Source organism: Barbus barbus (assembly GCF_936440315.1).
Source record: "Barbus barbus genome assembly, chromosome: 28".
Taxonomy (NCBI): Eukaryota; Metazoa; Chordata; class Actinopteri; order Cypriniformes; family Cyprinidae; genus Barbus; species Barbus barbus.
Genome location: NC_136756.1, coordinates 22730007 through 22753421, shown reverse-complemented (window position 1 = coordinate 22753421; position 23415 = coordinate 22730007). Strand labels below are relative to the sequence as shown.

The 23415-nt window shown below is 36.2% G+C and overlaps 1 protein-coding gene across 1 annotated transcript in view; it reads right to left on the bottom strand.

Annotated features, from left to right (window-relative positions):
- The window catches only part of LOC306848087 (cytosolic carboxypeptidase 6-like), a 330953-nt gene that overhangs the window by 95756 nt on the left and 211782 nt on the right, over positions 1-23415 (bottom strand). Inside the window, exon 6 of the mRNA XM_079382424.1 lies at positions 302-341. Within this exon, the coding sequence (XP_079238550.1) occupies positions 302-341 (40 nt within the window). The remainder of the gene's footprint in view (positions 1-301; positions 342-23415) is intronic.

Here is a 23415-nt window from a genome sequence, read left to right as displayed (position 1 = left end):
TGTATTGACAAAACATTCAGCTTCCCAAAGAGACGCAGAAGTGCAGGCTGTACCCGCTGCTCTGGGACAGGCACACCCGGGGTGCTACGACAGGATTGCTGAAATGCTGACAAGTCGTGGGAAAAGGGTGCAGCTGATGCTTGTTGTGAGAATAAGAGAAGTCACAAAGCCCTCACAACCAACCCATGTGAACAAACAATCCTGTCCGTGAAGCCCCATGTAAGTATTCAGTGTTGTTGCGTGGTGTGCTGTGCAGTGAATAACAAACACACATCACACAAACCAAAATACGCATACTTACCGGGGTTGGTGATGGTCAGAAGATCAAGCCTTCGTTGTTGCTGAAAAAGAAAGAAAGAAACATCAGAGGTCTTCTGTCAGAAAAATTAAACAGATCCAGTCACATTTCATGTTTCACATCCAGAGACATTTTTCTTTTTTTACTCAGAAATCAAAGGTTTTGCTGTCTGCCTGTTAAGCACATTTTGCTCTCTATCTCTCTCTGGAGAGATAAAAGTGTGTCATGCATTTTATGTAAATATATGTACATATACAGAGGATATATATCACTTTACGAAACAGAATCGTTCTAAACTTACACTTCTCTTTAGGCCTATTCACAGCAAAAAAAAAAAAAAAAAAAATGGACTCAAACTCCGTATTTCTACGGACATGTTTGTTGTAGAAAAAGTAAATAGAAAAGGATAGATTTTTAGCAATGATATATAAATCTTTCAAGTCCTACATTGAGTTCTGAGGTAAAAAATTAAATGTGCTTAATAGCTGAATTCCCAATTACAAAGTATATTACCCAGAATCTTTGTGAGTGACCCACCAATCAGAGATTTTTTGTTTTCCATGGAATTTTTATTTATTTATATTTTTTGAAATCTCTAGAGAACAAAATTACAGGAAAAATGCTCCCTGAACCAACATATATAATTTAATATGTTATATATAATTATACATTCTATATTAATTATATATAATATAAGTTTTTATTATCACACACACATTTTACATATACATATACATATACAAATATATATATATATATATATATATATATATATATATACATATACATACACACACATATATATATACATATATATATATATATATATATACATACACACACATACACACATATACATATGTATGTGTGTGTGTGTATTTGTGACCCTCTCTGTGAAATCCAGGTTAAAAGTTTGATTCAACCATTAATTTCACTATGATTTAAATCTCCGACATGGTCTTACCTGGGCAGTCTTAAAGATATCAAAGTTACATTTTCACAGAATGTTCTTTACCTTATGAAAGATGATTTTATGTAGAAAATAGTAAATCACCAAAAAAAAAAAAAAGACTTAAGCTGGGATTTCACAGCCAGGGTCTCTCTCTCTCTCTCACACACACACACACACACACACCTTTCATTCTTTTGTCTGTACACACTCTCTCTCTGTATTTTTGGCCTGATACGATACTTCTCCAATACTGGTGTGTGTGTTTGTGTACATAATCCATTGCGTTTTGTGAGTTATGTATTCATGTGCTGCAGTAGATGCGGGTCGTTTCCTGGAGAGAGGGCGTGACAGAGGCTACAGCAATCCACACAGGTCACACTCTCAGATCGATAAGTGCCCAATCAAACACTGATGGCGTCCTCAATGGCACGCTGCAGTGTGAGGCAGACACAAATAACACACATACTGTGAGGCCAGGCAGCTCAAGAGCTGTACTTTAACACTCTTGTGGTAACAGTACTGCAGGTCCTTCTACATGAGAGCCACTACACGCATAGTAGAGCAGAGAGCATACACTGATATCATTCACATGCACACACACACACACACACACACACACACAGCTCTGCTTTTCAGTGTCTGGTCATTTCCTGACGATTAGCAATTATCCAGTGAAGCCACAGGGCTTTAACTTGGCTTTGATTTCATAAAATGTTCATTTTTTTTGTGGCTCTCTGAAAAGCAAAGTCTGAAAATCTGAAAAGAGAGTTAGTGAATCAGTTTTAAAGAACAATCACAGTGTTTGTAATGTATGTGGAGATTGTTGTGTTATGCATTGTGCTTGTTAGCAATATGCATTTAGCATTATGTCTTTTACTGGGGCCATTTCACTTATATATGATGTGCATTTTCTATCTGCTAAAACTAATTTTAAATACAGTATCATTTCTGCATAAAATATGCTGGCACCTGTCAAAAAGTATGTGTTAATGTGTTTATGCGATAATTGGAAGATATGAGTCGTGACTCATAGGTGCTAACTCTCACTGAGCATTTTCTTTCGCAAACTAATAAAAAGCTCTTTTAAAGTGTGCATATAGTGTAATATAATACTAGTTGACGTTAAAGAGTAATTGTGGAAGGTTTTGTTTTGACAAACTCCTGGAATGATGTCTATTGTTTTATTTATCAAATTGCCCCCTGCTGGTGAATGCGACAAATACAACACAATTCAGCTTATTTTCTGAGCAGATCCTAAGAACAGGGAAAGTAAAACTGAAAGAGATGCACTGCATTACATACATTAATATTTAAGATCATTTCAATACAAAGGTTTGTTTTGCATTTTAGTTAACACTAGTTAACTTGCAATATATGTGCATACATTTACATATCAGAGTCATGGGATCGGAAAGTCAATATCGTTGTTGTCTACTGCCTACATAGAATGCATCCTAATTGAAATGAAACCACCATACAAATACCACTCCACTCACAAAGTGCACAAGATTTACAAATGATACTGTTTGTTTCTTTGTTTATAAACTGTTTCTTTACCGGTAGACATAAAAAATAGGGTAAATAAATTAAAGTATTGAATTAAATTAAGTATATGTATTGTCAATGTCTTAGAATCAGCTGCTGTCTTGGATTTATGCATTGCTGCCTTAAAAGTTAAAAAGGCCAAAATTAGTTATCTTACAAGGTTCAAGTTCTTCACATCAGAAGCATACCTAAGATGCCTTAAAATGCTTTCTAAATAGGCAGCTCACTTGGTTTTAGAATAGCTAATTTTTGTCTTTATGAAATTATCCATAACAGAGAGCGACAACCTACAATCCCCCTTTTCACCAGAGACTGAGACAAGAGGAGTTTAATTATTTGGTATTGGTCTTGCACTATTTCCACCTGGAAAGCAGGCAGTAAAAGGCATTTTATTTTTTAAAGGAAAATGATTTGCGCTGAACCAGGCGCTTATACAATGCAACTATACAGTGCTACCTCTGGACGCAATTCAGTCTATGTGAATACTTCCATTGACAGTTCAAGCCAGTTGAGAGTTTCCTTTCTTCTCTGCCAATTAGAGGCTCTGAAAAAGGCCAGTTGCTCCATTCCTTTGATCTGACCTTTGTTAGATTTGCTTGGCCTTGTTGGTACAGATCCAGCATTTCAGACGGAAGCAGCAAATGGAAACAGCCAGTGGCTGCTGCAATGTATCTGTCTGTCTATTGACATGAGCCTTCACCACACAAATATCACTCTTAGCCTTGTACTTCCGGATTGAATTCCAACAGTTACAGCTACAAGCACATTCTTTCATGCTAATCTACACATATATCTGCACAGTTTTGTTTTATTTAACTTGTTGCATAAACTGAGTTTATCTATTCTGCCATGTGCCTTATTCCACTTTATCTATCTCTTTCTTTATTATTCTACAATGAGGACATTTGTATATCTGTATAGTTGTATGTACATATATTTAAACTGTATTTATCTGTATTTGAACATCTACTGTCAGTGTTTAATGTTAACTGTATGCACCAAGGGTCTGAGAGTAAATTCACTGTATGTATGTGCTGTACATGTGGAAGAATTGACAATAACTTGAACTTGAACTAATATTTTGAATTGACAGCTGACTCCTGATTTCTTATGATAAATTTATTGGAAAGTGGAGACAAGCTCAAAACTCTCTTTAGATCGTAGTTTCGTTTACATACAATAATCTGTTTTTAATCCAATTGATAGCTCAGTCAGAACGAAAAGCCTTTTTGTAAACACCTCAATTGATCCAATTAGGCACGATCCATATTGTTGCTGTGGATTTGGACATTTAAAGATTTTCTTCTAAAGTCCACAAGGCCATAGGTGCATATCATCTGATATTTTCTTCAGATTACACAGTTTCGTGTAAAATATAAGCGGTACAAGTGTCACAGTCTACATGGATAAGGTACTTAGTGTTTTCCAGGAACAGGGGAAACAGAGAGACAGAGAGAGAGAGAGAGAGAGAGAGAGAGAGAGAGAGAGAGAGAGAGAGAGAGAGACATTAGGAGAGGCAATCCTAGGGATGAAAATAGGATTGTATTAATCTTTATCAAAGAGTGCCAAGGAATCCCCTTAGAACAGTGCCAGTCTGCATAGAAGTGCTCAGTGGGTGTCCCGGGCCTCACTGGAGTCAAAAAGCTTTCTATATTCTGAATGGAACACAATTTCTATTCTATTTCAACACCAATGATACAGCCACAGGTGAACGAGACGGGAAGAGGGATGGAGAGTCAGAGATCTGGGAGACCAGGGCTCAGACACAGGCCGTGACACACGGGAGGCTTGCTCACCTCAACAGATGCTGGGGTGAAAGCCCTTCACCCTATGTCAAAAAACCCAATGCACTCTGTCCAATTACCAGAGCCAAAACCAAGACCTCTCAAAACACAAACACACGGACACACATACGTATGTTTATCTAAATGTGGAAGTATTGTAGAGTGATCTATTGTTTTCATATGGAGCTAAACAGGCAGTCCCTAAAAAAGAAAAAAAAGTATAATAAGTAAAAAAGTAAATAAAAAGTAAATATATATATAATTTTTAACCATCCTTTTGAGTTTTTGATTTATTAATATTATATTTATTAATATAGTAATATTGATATTACTATGCAGTACTTTTAGCATGATACAAAACTTTATGCATGATTAAAATATATAAATATATATTTTAATTATTTAATATCAATATTTAAATATAATATTTTATAAAAAATTATATTATTGTCCTCCAAAGTTTAATATTAACTATCAAAAAAAATTATATTTATATACTGTTTTGTATATTTATATACTGTATATACTTCAACTTCAAGCAGTTGAAGTAGTATACGATTTACAAATTAAATATGTTACAATTAATAAATATAATATTTTTATTTTAGTAATACAAAAAGGTTTTCCATTATTGCAAGTTTTGCACTATACAATTTTCTTGATGTATGTCATATTTTGTGCTCCTACAAGCAGACATTTTTTCCACTGACAGCTTTATTTTGAATATTTTAAACAAGCTAACTAAACTTCTGCTGAAACTTTTCTTCCCTCGCTTGACCTACATTCAGTCCAAAACTGCAAATAGGCCAGACATCCAAAACTTTCCTCTTAAAATGTCATTAATCTTATCAGGGGCATCCGTACCTTTTCAAAAGAGTCTTAATCTGTGCAAGGTGCAAAACTGCACAACTGCAATTAAGAGGGTGGCCACCAGACAGACCAAAAAAAAAATAAATCATTAATTTATTGGACCTTTCGTCTTATAACGGAATTAAATATTCATGCACAGCCACCCTGAAAACCCATTTGCAATATTTCCCCCTGAATTTACTCTTCTTATTTGCGGATGATTATCATGGGCGGGGTACGATCGGGCCGTCATTGAAAAATACACCCAACAATTTGAGTCTCATTTCGCATGCATGTAAGGTCAATATAATGAGATTAACCTGAGCTCCCCCATCTTAACCACTCATTTAAAAATACATATGGAGACTGCAGGCTAAATTATTTGACTTAAAATATCGGATACACAGTAAAGAGAAAGTTATATTAGCAATTTAGGGAGAAGGGAGGCAGACTTTATACGTTTACTCAGGGATAAACTCGTTCTGTGCCATAAACTAGCTGATGGCGGGGATATGTCATGAATTATGGACCCTAGCGGACGTTTCTCCCTCTATAAACACACACATGCACAGCCCAGTGGTGATGAGGTAAGGCAGATTAATGCTGGACTATTTAAACCATCTGCCATAGTCCCAGTCATCGTCACTGGCATCAATCCCCAAGGACCCCTCTGTCTGACGCCAACCTTCCCATAAAGAGGAAAAGAAGAGGAAAAAGAGAGAGATGCGAGTGAGTCAACAATCTGACTCACCTCATCTTAGAGAGGGAAACACTCCTGTGTAGGTGAGTCATCTGTGACCAAAACACACATACATTCACTTCTCTAAGTCCAGTGCTCGGTTCACCTTTCTCCCCTCTGGGAAGATGCTTCGCTCTTTTATAGCACAGATCTGAGGGATGAGCTCACGATGAGGTCATCTTCCCCTGGGTCTCTCTCTTCACTGAGCACTTACTGTCACATTCACTGTAATCATGCTGTGAATATGGGATGCTTTGTCATGTAAAATACCTCATTGTGTGGAAAAAATTAACAGCAACACATAAAATGTATTTCAAATCTCTTCATTAGGCCAATTACAGATATACGGCCAATTATAATATCAGCTTATAATAGAGCGGCAGGCCAGGCCAATTAATTGACGGATCGGTGAGATTTTGATCTAAAAGCTTTTCTCTTAATGCTAAATGCATAGTTTAATGCCTACAATATGAATACTAGCGCTAATATCTTAATATATTAAATATATTAATATACAGTATATACAGTATATATATATATATATATATATATATATATATATATATATATATAATTTATTTTTCTTTTTTATTAATTGAAAATGGATATGTAATCATATTTGGCATATGTACACCATATTTCCCAGACAATAAATAGATAATTAATAGATAAAAAGGTAGGATGCATCTTTATTTAAGTCACATTGTATTACTACATTTAGAAATAATGTAAAATACTGGTAAATAAATCTAAATATTTACATTATAAATATGATAAAACACAACATTTTAGTCCCCCCCCACTCCTCAACAAATCCTTTAAAAATAATTCTCAAATGATTTTACAATGAGGTTCAATTTGATAACTATACTTAATGCATTAACTAATATTAACTAACAAAGAGCAATACATTTGTTACAGTATTTATTAATCTTTGATAATGTTAGATAATAAAAATGCAACTGTTCATTGTTAGTTCACGTTAGCTCAAGTCCATTAAATAACATTAATAGATACAACTTTGATTTTAATTGTGTATTAGTAAATGCTGGAATCAACTAATCATTAACTAAGATTAATAAATGCTTTAGAAGTATTTTTCAACCTTATTGTAAAGTGTTACCAGTGACTTATATTCAGGAAAATAATAAAATAAAAGAAAATAATGGATGAATTAATTAAATATTACATATGTTTATATTGTCTTGCAAAAATTCTTATTTTGATAAATACATATTTGCTATAAAAATTTAAATAAAATAGATATACATTTCCATATAACAATATACATATACATATATATATATATACATATATATACATATACATATACATATACATATACATATATACATACATACATACATACACACACACACACACACACACACACACACACATATATATATATATATATTTTTTTTTTCTTCATTTATTAATATTTTTTCATTTATACATTAAATTTGCCAAAACAAGGCAGCAATGTTTTGGTCGATGGCTGCCCTGTATCTAGATATCAGCATTGGTTACTGAAAAAGCAATATCGGTCGACCACTAATATCAGCAATAATTCATGCTGGATAAAATAAATTTGTCAAGCAGGGAATTTAAATGTTTTATATTACGTATGTAGGCATTCTTATCTTGCCATTGCAAAGGAAACCTCTATTCTGTTCCTGTTTGGAGAGTGAAATGGACAGCCAGATCAGCTGTGGTGAAGAGCGTCAGGCCTGTCTGCTGGGGTTACTCTATCGCGTGACCAGGACCAGCCTTGGTTTTAAAAATACACCACAACAAATAAAAGATTCATTTCTTAGGAGAGCGCCTGCTCCTCTCAGCCCTGAAATGTCTTGCTGCCCACCTGCAGAAGGACTGCAGCCCAGACCAGAGAAATCTAATCACCCCACAGTCAACTCTGCATCCAACCTATTCAGCACTTAAAAGCCATGATTGAATTTCATCTTGATGCCATTAAATATTTATAAAGGCCAATTAGAAGGGCAGCTCTTGCTGGCGGTAAAGACTCCTCTCCATCATCCGCTTCTGTGCTCTATCAGGTCCTGCCTCTGAAAGATCGCCCTTAAATGCCACAAGACAAACTCTTCCTACGCTCTCTCTCTCCTATTCCCACCCAGCTGGACTGAAGCATGCATGTCAGATGAGAAGTAAATGCGTCTAAATCCGGAAAGTGCAGATATGAATTGATCCTAGCAACTAACATGTAACAAAAGAGACTAATGGAAGGCAGAAATGACATCATACGGGAATGTGAGCACACAACTTCATGCTCTAGAAGGAGCGGAGCGTCTTGGGCCGGACCCTCGGAAGACAATTCATCCCCTGCGGGATGTTCTGTTGTGTGATAAATGGAGCATCAAAGTGAGTTAAGTATGAAAAGACGCTGGAGGAGAGATAGAGGAGAGATAGAGGATGAGAGGATGGACAGGTGGATGAAGAGAGAGTGAGAGAATAGGTGGTTGGTTAAAAAAACAACAACGGTATAATCATTTCTGATGCTATAATTGGATTTATAGCTGCGGGAAGGGGTTGATATCAATCTGTACAGGGATTTCTGGAGTTTGTGTCTGTATATAGCTTGAGTGCGTTTAGCTAGGCCATAAACGGCGTTGTGAAAAATTATTGTGAGAGCCTAAAGAGAGATCTACTGACAATGGCCAAATTAAAGAACACAGACACAGCCTGAGCATTTTCTTAATGATAAACGCCATCTACAGGTAACGTACTATTAACACAGGCGCAAAATGTTAAAAAAAGCTTTTTTTTGGGACCACCGCAATAATAAATCATCTTACATGATTCATTTAAATACTCTCCTCCCAGCATTTCTAGAAGACAAAATATTATTATTATTAATAATAATATTGCAGCCTGCACTGCATGCATGTCATCAAAGTCAGGCAACACAAACCTGTTTCATGATTTGAACATCCAAAAATTTATTATTATTTTTTTTCTATTAATATATTCGTTTTGCTAAGGAAAAATGACTGGACAAGTTTTTGTCATGTTCTAACCATAAAGAGTAGTTTAAAAGCACAATTAATGGTCTGCTTTCTACAATTTTCACGTAGGAGCAAAAAGCTGCCTTTAAACTTGAAAGAAATAAATGTTTGAAACTGATCATGATAATTATCAATAACGACTGATATAATAAATTTTATCATTATATTTTTTTTGCCCAGCTGTAAATCTGGCCCTAACAGTGAATTGCATTCAGAAGGGACCATTACTGCGACCTGCTCTGGAGGGCAGTGCACTTCAGCACTCCGAAGGGTGCAGGACATTACCATCTAATATGTGCTGTTTGGTACAAAAAGCTACTGGCCAGAGACATACAATATTCCCACTTTTTTTTCTTTCAACTCAGACAGTTACCTTGGCAACATAGCAGCAAAATTCTTGTTTATAGCTGCTTTTGTTGTGACAAATGAAACTCGTGCATTAAATATTGACTCTGTGTGTCATGTTTAATTTGAATGATTACTGTAGGTGGATCTAAACTACAGCTGAAAGGTTTGAGGTCAGTATGATGTTTTTTCTTTAAAGAAATTAATATTTTTATACAGCGAGAATGCATCAAAAGTGATAGCAAAGAAATTGTTACAAAAAATTATATTTCGAATAAATGTTGTTCTTTTGAACTTTATATTCATGAAAGAATCCTGCAAAAAGTATCACTAACTGTTTTAATAATAAGAAGAAATGTTTCTTGAGTAGCAAATCAACATTTTAGAATGATTTGTGAAGGATCATGTGGCAGGCTGGGGTAATGATGCTGAAACTTCAGCTTTGCCATCACTGGAATAAATTACATTTTAAAATACATTAAAATATAATATATATATATATATATATTTTAAATGATGTTACTGTTTTCACTGTACTTTTAATCAAATAAATAAATAAGTAAAATCTTACAGACCTCAATATACACATATCTTAAGTTTCAAGAATTTATGCCAAAGTTTTCTGAAGTTATGGACCATTCTGAACACTTTAGCATAAATTCTCAAGACTGGCCTTTTTTCTTTTATTTATTGAATATTTTTTACCTGCACCAGGCCAGTTTTGTTTGGAAGAGGCTGTGAATAGTTCTCTCTTCCCAAAGTGCGGTCTTTAAGGCTATAAAGATGTTTAAATATCTAAAACACAAAGGATGCCCGTGTGAACTCCAACCCTACTGTCCACTCTCACCCCAGACCCCAGCAAACCCCCTCTAGATGAGCAGCCGCACAGGTGACACGCATGAACTGATATTTACAGAGACGTGAGATCAATGACCTCCCGCCAGCTCTGAGAGGAGCCGACACGCTCTGCTGTGTAATCCGGCCCAGCACAACACACTGCTACAGGGACTGCTGAGGGACAATTTCACATCACATGTCATAACCTCGGCTCACGAGAAGGTCGATTGTACTTACAAAATGACCTAAAGGCTGAAAGTTACGGTGACCCTCCTGAGACATTCACAGAGCGTGCGTGCTGTAATTTTCGCCCTCGAAATTCTCTTTTGTTGCGCTTCAGAGAAAAGCACCTTTCTGATGCATGTGTTGCTATGATACCAGATGATGGAAACCCTGTTGTGCCAACAGTACAGCATTAGAATGAAAAAATGATTGCTCAGAAAGCTTTATGATTCATAACTCTGATTAACAAAAGAAACTGATCTAACTAAATTGGTTTTGAGCAGCTAGGATAATCTGTTGGAGTACAACGGTTACTACATTATCGCCAGTCTTCTCTGACTGAAAAGTCATTTTGGGGAAATTGGATTTGGTGGAGCATCTATTGTACGCAGGTATAAAACTCATGTACAGTGGTGGCCAAAATTATTAGAACACTAGTATTTTCACAAGCTAAAAAACTGTTTTATGTCAGTTATGCCTATCTTTTGCTGTAGTGTGTCAGTAGGAAATATCAGTTTACATTTCCAAACATTAATTTTGCCATTAATTGTAATAATCCAGTGAGATTTTTGTTTGCACAAGGAGTCTGACCACAGCCAGTGCTCCACACAGAGATCTGATCTCACCATCATCCAGTCTGTCTGGAATGGCTTGAAAAAACTGAGACAGACTAAATCCAGAAGAACTGTGGCAACATCTCCAAGATGCTTCAAGAAAAGATTTTCACATGCCAGTCATTCATTGGATAAGGTTTTCGTTTAAACGAAGTAGAAAAGGACGACCTATTTCACGTTTAATACAAATATGAATGACATCTGCTGTATTACATCCAGAATCCAGAAGAACTGTGGCAACGTCTTCAAGATGCTTGAAGAAACCTACCTGCAAAGCTACCTGAAAAACTATGCGCAAGTGCACCGAGGGCAAAAGCTGCTTTAAACGCAAAGGATGGTCACACCAAATGTTGATTTAATTTCGTTAATAGAAGTTAATTGATAAAGAAAATCTATTTATGACATAATTTTTTGACAGCATCCTCATTTTACAGCATTACACAAGTGCCTAAAACTTTTAACAGTACTGTAGCTTTGCAAGTAGGTTTCTTGAAGCATCTTGGAGACATTGCCACAGTTCTTCTGGATTTAGTCTGTCTCAGTTTGTTCTGTTTCTTCATGTCATTCCAGACAGACTAGATGATGATGATGATATCAGATCTCCGTGTGGAGCACTGGTTGTTGTCAAACTCCTTGTGCAAAATGAATATTTGGAAATGTAAACTGATTCACACTACAGCAAAATATAGAAATAACTGACTTAAAACCATTTTTTAGCTGGTGAAAATACTAGTGTTCTAATAATTTTCATCAACATTGTAAATACATAGAAGACAAAAACTAGATAAAGTTATCAAATGAAATATATTTAGAATTGACATTTTTCTCAGTTTAGTCAATGAAGCAGACAACATTGATCGTTTCAGGGTGACCATCAGAGAACTAGAGGACATGTGGAGGACCACAGTTATTTCCTAATCTGATTCAAAAATCTGATTTCCTAAATCTTTCCAAAATCGCCAGAGAAAAGCATTCGGGTTTACTAATGAAACATGCACAATAACAAAAATTCAGATCTGAATGATTGGCCTACGTACTTACTGTAATACGCATTCTTGAGTCAACAAACCTCAGTATACAAGGGTGCGATGGAGCTCCTGTGAAATACTTGCATCATTAAATGAAACGCGTTACTTATTCAGTAGCTCCTTAAAAGCACATTGACTGTTTAACTAACTCAAATTAACTCGCTCAGCAAGATTCTCTTTAAACTATCATGACAGCATTTGACCCGAAAGAGAAAACCGAGCCTATGTTTTTCTCTTACTGCAAGTTAATAGAGCAAATTTGGTAGTTTACTCAAAAATATAAATTCTGTCATCATTTCTCCACCACTATATGACTTAATTTCTTTTGCAGAACACACACACACACAAGACCCCACTGGCTTTCATTGCATGGACCGAAAAACATTATTCAAAATATCTTCTTTTGTGTTCCACAGATTAAATAAAACTCATACAGGATCATAATTAGTTTAACATTAGACACCTTGTCAAAGAACCTCAAAGTAACAAACACACTAATTAAAATGCATAATTTTCAGCAAATTCATGAAAAATGACAGCAATAAAATCAAGCTGAAGGAGCAATGTAATATTTGAATAGCAGTCATACATATCCATGTGTGTTTGTGTGTTGCGGAGATTAAAGGAGCCGCTCTGGCCAGAGCTCATGGGAGTCTGAATGACTATTTCTCTCTTTAAATGCCATTTTAAAGCCACAGAAAAGGAGAAAGCATTGTAGGACATCATTATCCCTGACAACTGTGACTAAAGGCGGAAAATGTTTTGGATTTATGGTGACAGGATTTGTCTGAGTTATCAATCTGTCCCGCTGGCATTCAGAGCATCTCACCGAGTAAAGCAAGTTAAACATGGTGCTGCTGTGCGCTAGAGGAATGCTAACTGCAGCTAATGACACCGTAAGGGCGAAATCACGGATTTCTGGACGTCTACGAAGCCGATTTGGTTTCATAAAAGATTTTCACAACCTAAAGGCATGTCAGTCATTCATTAGATAAGGTTTTCTTTTAAACGAAGTAGAAAAGGATGACCTATTTCAAGTTTAATACCAATATGACATCTGCTGTATCTCTGGATAATGCGAAACCATGGGGCTTCAACATGCATTGAGATGGAAAAGAAAGGAAGCTGAAAAGTTGAATTTTGTATCCTCTGCTGCGAGAGATAAGATGGAAAATGACAGCCTATATGTTCCATGTAAACGTAATGCGGTAAAAACTGATAAGGCGACGTGACAGAGCAACAGATGCTGTTAGACTGATACAGACTTTTTAATACCTGGATTATAATGTACACACACACACACACACACAAAAAGTAATAGTGTAGATTAACAAGATAATAATAAAGTCATAAAAACAGAGCAAAATTTTAGCGGCCACAATCTTATGATTTATATGTGTACTGATTGCATAAATAGAAGGATAAAATGAAGTGATATTTCATTCTGACAATACCGAGATGTCTTTGGTTTGTCCTATCGAAAACAAAACTGTTGTTTCATCAAGAATAAAAAAAAAGTTTAGTTTCACAACTGAAATCCATTCAGTATACAGCTATTATTGAAAGAAAGATCAGTTAATGAACAGCCCGGGGCTCAATATTAAAGATTTTCCTCTCAGATTCGACTGCTGATATTTTGTCTATCTCACCACAAAAAATAATGATTTTTAGCAATATTTTATATTGATTTTATATACATTTAATACATATTAAAAAGTGTTTTCATAAGGTTTTCTTTACAAAAAGTTAAAACAAATACTTTATTATGTTTTGAAGTTGCGATAATACCTGCCTTGCTGAAGAATATCTACATGTTGAATACCAACAACAAAAGACAAATTTTCAACATTATATTTTTTAATAATATAACCATATTAAAACAGCATATATATCACATTTTATATTACTATATATTGCATTCTAATTTTTCCATAACACAAGAAAATCTTCAAAGTCAATACAAAAATGTTTTTTCCATTCCATAACATGCCATTGGGAATCATAATTTATCTGAACAGGAGCACTAATAACTAAAGATAACATTATGACCCAACAAACATATGCCAAATTCACTTTTAACCATAGAGGTAGTCTAACTTGGTTAGTTCTGCTTATCAAACCGTTATATAAAACATAGCAGGTGTCAAATGGCTCAGACAACTGCCTGTGTATTGCCTTCCATAAAACAATTGACCGGCAGTCACACACGTTGAAGCCATGAACACTCACACTGCATTTGGAGTGAAAACATATCCATTCTTAGGTCAGTGAGCACACTGCAATATTGAGCACAGTATTTTTGTGCCATTTCTGTGAATAGCAAGGGACTCTGAGGATACACACCGACTTAGATGTGAAATGATGCTCTTTTTTTCCAAAAAAGACTTTTCCATTTCCATTTACATGATGTAGTTAATATCTTTAAAAGGTGGCCTACCTCTCAGGCAAACTCATTCTTGCTCTTGAGAAACTTCATGAAGCTTCTTTCAGTAGCACTTCATTAGATCCTTCACACACTTAAGGCCTAGAGTCGAGGGAAACCTCCCGTCATTCTGAGGAAATGTGTTACAGCATGACAACAATAGATCATGAAACTGCTTTTTTTGAAGATACTTGAAACCGAAAACAGCTTCTTTTATTATTATGTGCAACTGTGATTTAAATACAGCTTTAAGGAAGATGCTTTAAAAAACAAAATGCACACCATATCCACCCACACCAATAACAAAGTACAGTACTGTGCACAGTATTTTCCTAATTTAAATGCTTTAACAATATGTTATGAATGTGAAAGTGTAACCAGAGAGTGAGAGAAAGAGAGAAAGAGGCATAAAATGTAATGGATGTTTGGCAACCTTGGAAAAGACAGATTCACAACAATGGAGATTTCTACAGAAGCCTGAAAAGAGTGAAAACGAGTTTTTAGAGTGTCTAAAGAGAGGTACTACTGAGAATACAGTAATGTAATGATCAGCTGTAAAAGACACTGCTTGAATTCCCCGTGCACCAGCCCTAGTAATCTCATGTTACATGTATGCAGACGCACAACATACAGACGCTCCACACACTCGCCTCCTCCTCCCCACACAAAACCTACCAGTAAGCCGTAATTTGACGCATCTGTAATCACCTTAAATGCATCCAGAGAGCTGTGCGCCTTAATTCTGCATGCTTTTTAATTTGTTTTCACAGCGGTTTGAGCAAATTAAATTTGTTAATTAAAGCCGAAAAATGAAATGCTGAACATTATTGAAGAGATGCTAATTGTGTTAGTGTGGAGATTGGGAAAGGGGGGTGTGTGTGTGGGATATGGGGGGTGCTAAGGGCTCAGGAGTATCAATAGCTGGACAAATCACATTAGAGGAGGACATCTGATGATCACAACTGGCAGGTCATCAGCACATACATACATACATACATGCCTATATGAGTGACTCCAGCCCCAAACCATTGGTTAAATGAGCAAGTTTCAAAGTAAACTTTAACCAGGATAAAACTCATTGAGATAAAACTTTTCAAGAGTGATGTGGCATAAATGGCAGCAAAAGACACATTATTATACACATGACAAATAAAGTAAAAACACTTAAAACATTTTTTTTTAAATGTCTAAAATTGAAGATAAATTGAAATAAATTGAAAAATATAATGAATACAATAACTTTTTTTTTTCAAAACATGATTTCAAATAATATCTTTATTAAATAAATGCACATATATACTTGTATATAATATAAAATGTATAATCCTCTAAATCTAGCTACATTTCTAAATGAAGACAATGGCAAATAACAAATTTATATGTATATAAAATTTTAAATAAATAATGAAAATATATATAATAAATTATCTAAATTGAAATTAATAAATGTAAAGGACAAAGCTATATAAATAGCACAGCATCTAAAAAGACATCGCTGTTGATATATATATATTTATAAAAATATAACATTTTATTGAAATAATAAATCACACATATACATACACACAAATATATACAGCATGTGTGTGTGTGTTTATATATATATACACACACACACACACACACACACACACACACACACACACACACACAGTGCCGTGAAAATGTTTTTGCCCCCCTTCCTGTTTTTTTTTTTTTTGGCATATTTGTCACACTTAAAAGATTCAGATCATCAAACTAATTTTAATATTACACAAAGACAATGCAAGTAAATACAAAATGCACTTTTTAAAAGATGATTTCATTAATTAAGGGAAAAAAGCTTTCCAAACCTACCTGGCCCTACATGAAAAATTAATTGTGCCCTCCTGTTAAATCATGAAAGAACGGCGATTAAACACATTATTTAGAAAGCTGAGTTAACTTTCACTAGCCAAACCGAGGCCTGATTACTGCCAGACCTGTTGAATCAAGAAATCACTTAAATAGAACCTGTCTGACAAAGTGAAGTATGCTTAAAGAGCAACACATCATGCCACGATCTAAAGAAATTCAAGAACAGATGAGAAACAAAATAGTTGACGTATCAGTGTGGAAAGGGTTATAAAGCCATTTCTAAGGCTTTGGGACACCAGTGAACCAAGGTCAGCGCTATTATCCACAAATGGAGAAAACTTGTAACAGTGGTACACTTTCCCAGGAGTGGCCGGCCTTCCAAAATTACTCCAAGAGCGCAATGACGACTCATCCAGGAGATCATAAAAGAACCCAGAACAACATCTATAGAACTGCAGGCCTCACTTGCCTTAATTAAGGTCAGTGTTCATGATTCAACAATAAGAAAGAGACTGGGCAAAAACGGCATCCATGGGAGAGTTCCAAGGCAAAAGCCACTGCTGAGCAAAAAGAACACAAAGGGTCGTCCCACATTTGCCAAAAAATATCTTGATTATCCCCAAGACTTTTGGGCAAATATTCTGTGGACTGATGAGACAAAAGTTGAACTTTTTGGAAGGTTAGTGTCCCGTTACATCTGGCATAAATCCAACACAGCATTTCATAAAAAGAACATCATACCAACAGTCAAACATGGTGGTGGTAATGTGATGGTCTGGGGCTGCTTTGCAGCTTCAGGACCTGGACGAATTGCCATAATTGATGGAACCATGAATTCTGCACTCTATCAGAAAGTCATGAAGGAGAATGTCCGGCTGTTAGTTTGTGACTTCAAGCTCAAGCGCACTTGAGTTAAGCAGCAGGACAATGATCCCAAACACACCAGCAAGTGCACTTCTTAATGGCTCAAGAAAAACTAAATTAAGGTTTTGGAGTGGCCAAGTCAAAGTCTGGACTTAAATCCGATTGAGATGCTGTGGCATGAACTTAAACAGTCCTTTCATGCTTGAAAACCCTCCAATGTGGCTGAATTAAAACAATTCTGCAAAGAAGAGTGGGCCAAAATTCCTCCACAGCGATGCGAAAGAAAGACTCATTGCAAGTTATCGCAAACGATTGATTTCAGTTGTCGCTGTAAAGGGTGGCACAACCAGTTATTAGATTTAGGGGGCAATTACTTTTTCACATAGGGCTAGGCAGGTTTGGACAGCTTTTTCTTCATTATTTAATCATTATTTAAAAACAGTATTTTGTATTTACTTGGGTTATCTTTGTGTAATATTAAAATTTGTTTGAAATTTATTTGATACACACACACACACACACACACACTCATGTTTGTTTTTGTGAAAAGTGGGGATATCCCATAGGCGTTATGGTTTTTATACTGTAAAAACTGTATGTGCTATTGCCCTACACCTACCCTGCATTTCTACTTTCCCCCAAAAAAACTGACTCTGTATGATTTATAAGCGTTTTGAAAAGTGGGCACATGGGTCAATGTCCTGAAAAGTCACCTTCACCTTGTAATACCTGTGTCATACCTGTCATTATACAAATTCATGTCCCGATTTGTCACAAAAACGCGCGCGCACACACACACACACACACACACACATATACAGTACATTACAACCTCTGAGAAGTCCTCTCTTGTGACAACGGATATGAGGTGTGTAAGCAAAGTCTAAGAGTGATATTATCTTTCCTGGTCAGTCCCATCACCGCACTCTAAAGAAAGGGTCATTGGCTTTATGATTATTGGCTTGCATGATTATCCGTCCTACTGCTTCATTTTGCATAAGTCTAGTGGTGATATGCATAAATCCTTAGACAGCTCATTTGCTTCGTAAGATAGAGCCCCTTTAACCAGGCACTGTAACTAACAAGAGGAATCCCCTCAGTCACAGGGGGTTTAGAGAGCAAGGTTACAAAGAAAGGAGAGGAGGAGTGTTAATGGCATTCCAGCGCGTGTGTCTGTGTGTGTCCTTGCAGAGGCAGAGTCATGCATAACCGTCCGCAGCTCTTAAATGACCCGGGTGATTATGAAGCTAATTACTGACAGTCCTGCACTATACTGCACTTCCACTCCCATTCAACCTGCAATTGACTATGTAGCTCCCACCACAACATCCCCAATCTTTACTGCAGAATCTCTCGACCAGGACAGCGAGAAACAGGAAAGAAAGAAGGAAAGAGAAAGGAAGGACACAAGACATTAAGAATGATGAACAGAGGTGATAATAAAAGTGTACAAGTGGACATAAAGCATTAAGTGTTGGAGTATTATGGACAGTGCTCGTTTATGGCTCTTTTATTGGCTGAGCTTTCACAGAGATCTCAGGCTCGACTGTGATTTGTCACCTTGTCTCAGTCAAAGACAGCAATAGCACACTTACAGGAGACAGGAGCACACCGAGAAAAGTACTGTGCACACCAAAATTATAATGTATTCATAAATACATAGCATGGGCTGTTATAGTGGATTCTAAACGTGAATAAAACATGTCTTGTCAGTCAGGATGTACAAAGGTGATCATTTGCATGCCAAGCACATTCGTAGACAAGCAGTATACATGCAGTCCTGTGAGTTTTTGTGTGTGGGTACAAATCTACTCCATTACAAAACAGTACAACAAATTTTGTCAAGCATGTTTTTGTGATGAAAAAATAGGTTTGGCGAGATTAGACCTGATGCCTCCTCTCAATCAGAAATTGATTTGGTCATGTCGCTGTTACATAGGACAACAGACAAATGCAGCTAACTTGAGATCTTAGAGTAGACGGCATATTTAATTCTATGTGACTGAAAAGATTGTGAGGTTGTCATTGACAGACATGTGTCTGTTCAGTGTTCAGTGGGTTGTAGTGTTGCTTACCATTTTGTATCAGTTGTTTAGTCAAAAAAATACACCTTTTCAGAACAAAAACATGGTTAATGAAAATAAGACATGACAAATGGCCAGTACAAGGAACAGATAATTAATCACAGAGCCAAACAATATTCACAATGTATAATGCCAGGCTTATGAGAACACTAGACTATAGGAACTTGGGCAGATCTGGAATGTACAGAAGAAACATTGTGTGTGTGTGTGTGTGTGTGTGTGTGTGTGTGTGTGTGTGTAAAGGACAGTGAAGTGGTTAATTTCTTGCGGAAGAGGTGTGTCTTCAGTTGCAGAATCAAGTTTAGATGTCCCAACAAGGAAAGTAGTACCAGTAAATTTAGAATGTTTTTGGGTCCCCACAAGGAAACAAGCTTGTAAATCATACTAAGTGATCTTATTTGACAATCTAAAAAATTTGTGTGAGGGGTAGAATTAGGCTAAGGAGACAGAAAATACAGTTTGTACTGCATGAAAACCATTACGTCTATGAAATATCCCCATAAAACATTGAAACCCAATATGTTTGTGTGTTTCCAGATATGCAATCAGTTCATCTTATTAATAACCACCTGACTGTTCTTTCAGGTAAAAATAAACTCTAATGTGCAACACAATCTATTTGTGCCCCTGATAGACATCATCAAGCAGCACAAGAGAAAAAGAACAACAACTACACAAATTGTCAACAAGGCAATTTGGGACAAAAGCAATGCGTTCCGTTTTCGCTTTACACTTTTCGTAGCACCCAATGCTTGATTTGAATTGAATGAAGCTTTTCCACACACTAAAAAAGAGCCGCAACTCTTAGACGTCATAAAACAGCATTTCATCGATCAGTAGGGCTGGGCGATAAATCGATTTTATCGATTAACTCGAATGTGTAGTTTATGTCGACTTGTTTGAATGAAAATCGTTTTTTCTAAAAAAAAAAAAAAAAAAAAAAAAAAAAAAGACGTGTACTACAGAACTCCAATAAATACGAGATAGGAGATAAATATCAATACTTTCTCTCGCAGTTATATCATTAGGTAATCATAATTGCGGGCATCAGGGAGCCACTATTATGCATGGCATTGAAACTGCTTTTGAATGCACGATGGCTTTTTAGTTTCACTTTCGAGATTGGCGATCGCACGTACTCTGTTTTTACTATGGAGCAGCAGTAGCCTACTTACCACACATTTTACAAGATCAGATGTTTGTCATGGTGCTCATGATCTGCAAATCATTCGTCATCGTCCTCAGTCATCTCTCCTTACTCAATGTGGTAGGCTAAGTGAAATTTTATGTTCTATAATGCAGTGTTTCCCACACATTGATTTATTTGTAGCGGCCTGCCACAATATCAAAACTGACCGCCACAAATACATTTTTTTTTTCAAAAAGCTCCGTGCTCTAAAAGCGCCTTCTGCTGGCAGATAATTAATTTGCATATATGCAGCCACAAATAAAGTCCAATCTGTGGGAAACACTGGTAATGTAACAGGCAACCGTTAGCAATCGTTATTTCAGGGCTCCAAACTGCGACTAAAATGGTCGCATTTGCGACCAAAAATATTAATTTGCGAGTGAAGTTTTTGCTGAGGTCGCCACTGGCGACTATATATAATTTGCATGAAAGGACTTTTTTCCCGATTGTTTTGCGCTCACATCTTTTGTTATGTTCACGTATTAAACTTACATAAGACGATGCGCATCAAAGTTTTACTGGAAAGAGTTTCAAACAGTCCTCGTCTCTGCCGCACACAGTCTGCTGAACGCAGTGAGAGAGACCTGAAAGGGCCTGTTTACACCTGGTCACTTCATGCATTTTCTCTGATCGGATATCTATATGATTTGTTAAAACGTTTCCCCATTTACACTTGGCCACATAAATGTGTCTTCGCAAAACGATATAAATCCGTTCTTCAATTCCCGCTTCATATGCAAATATAACGGAGTTCACGTCAATGAAAGCAATGAATAATCAGTTAATTTCAATATCACAGACCGCAACAAGAGAGCGCGCGGCTTCAGCACTGGAAAGATAGGCTAGTCTCGCTACTTTTAATGAAGAAGATTGTGTGTTGAGCGTCTGCGGCTTACTTTCAGGTTCATTCAGTTTGCGCATCGCTTGCTGAAGAAATACTCCGCTTCTCATCCGCGGTGATGCTTGTTGCATTGCGCTGTCATATCTGACTATAACATGCCATATAGCCTATAAAACGCTCTCACACGTCTATTATTTTAATATTATGGGAGGAGTAAAATTACCATATGTGGTTTCAACAACCAGATGCATTTACACTTGTCCGTCGATCTTCTTATCGAGATCTTAGTCTATATGCTGTGTTCTGTTAATGCATGGACTTCCTGTTATTTGAAGCGCACTTGCCATCCAGTAATCGCAAAAAGCTTTGTGCTGTCTTACTTTTTAATAAACAAATTATCAGTTTTAAAATGCTACGAAATTCAAATGATGCGGTTTGGGTGCTCTTTAATGCGGACCACAAGCGCACACTTTCGGTAATATAAACACCAGTACCCCGCGTCCACACGGTCCGTGTATGCGTCCGGATCGCGCGAGCGGAGAGTATCGCACTTAATGCTCAGGCGCGATCTCTTTAGCACCTCAGTTAAAGCAGCAAGTGAACCCATTATATATTTCCATTTACTACTATAGTATGAAATGAACATGATCAAAAGGTAGGCAATAAGAAAGCCTATAGTACAACTTACTGAAATGTTTTATGTAAAAGCTCATTGTTTCAAACTGAGGAAATGTATAAAGCTTGTAAACATTGCATTGTAATACATTTACCTCAGAATAACCACTCAGTGTCCATAAACTCATCAGTCAGCTAGAAAAATAACTATAAAGAGGAGCGTTTTGCTATATTTATGCGCTGTTGCATATTAATATTTTTACTTATTCTGTTGTACATGATTCAACTCCTCCTATAAAATTGCATTTTACTAATGAAGAAAAACAGACTGAATGTGTGAAAGACGTGACAACATTTATAGGATGCACTGCACTCAGTTGCCAAGTGATGCTTATGGTCCATGATATTGGTACAGATTCTGTGTAACAAACAATTCTTTGTGACTGTACATTTCAAGTTGTAAAAGACATTTAATTCACACTTTAAGTGAACCTTAGTCCCCCGGTTGACCTGATCATCTACAAGATGGATTAAAATGCTGATAAAGCCTAGAAAACATAAGACATAAACGCATGACAAAATGATTGAAATGTTAAAATAGGGGGGAAAAATAAAATGATAATAATAAAATAAACCACTTTTATTCTGTGGCACCTAAAAAAATAATTTGGCGCCTAAGTTTTTCTTTTATAGGAGCCAATGGCTCCTTACTCGATTTTTTTGTCTGGAGCCCTGTATTTGTTTCCTGTGCCTTTCTGAATACTGAATATTTGTTTTACTGATAGTGTTGTAAAGCACTTTGTGACTCATACATTTTATTTACTTAATTCAAATGATTAAATGAATGCCACCTTATTGGGACAATAAAGCCCTCCCTACACCTACCCTAACCCTACCCGATACTTTTATTTTCAACGTTTTTATTATTTCCTTAATTTTTATTGAAAATAAATGCCTTTCCGATGCGATATGAGATTTGAAAAGGGAGAAAAAAAGTTTGGTATAAGGCGGACTCGAACTCGGGTCGATCGCATCCAAAAGCATAGGCCTACGCCTTACCATCTACACCATTGTAATTGATGCTATATTTATCTTTTTGTTGACTAACTCAATCGCACGTTGGTGGGCGGAGTTAGTGTAAATAGCCTTTGCCAACAAGGCGGGCTATTTGCACTTAGTTTAAATAGACACTCCGTAAAGTTAGAACTTGTTTTGAACAATTTCTTTATCATCTGCAGATTGATTTTAAGTAGGGGGGGGGGGGGGGGAAACGATTTAAATCGTAAATCGGATTTTTTGTGAAAAAATCGGGGATTTTTTTTCAGGCA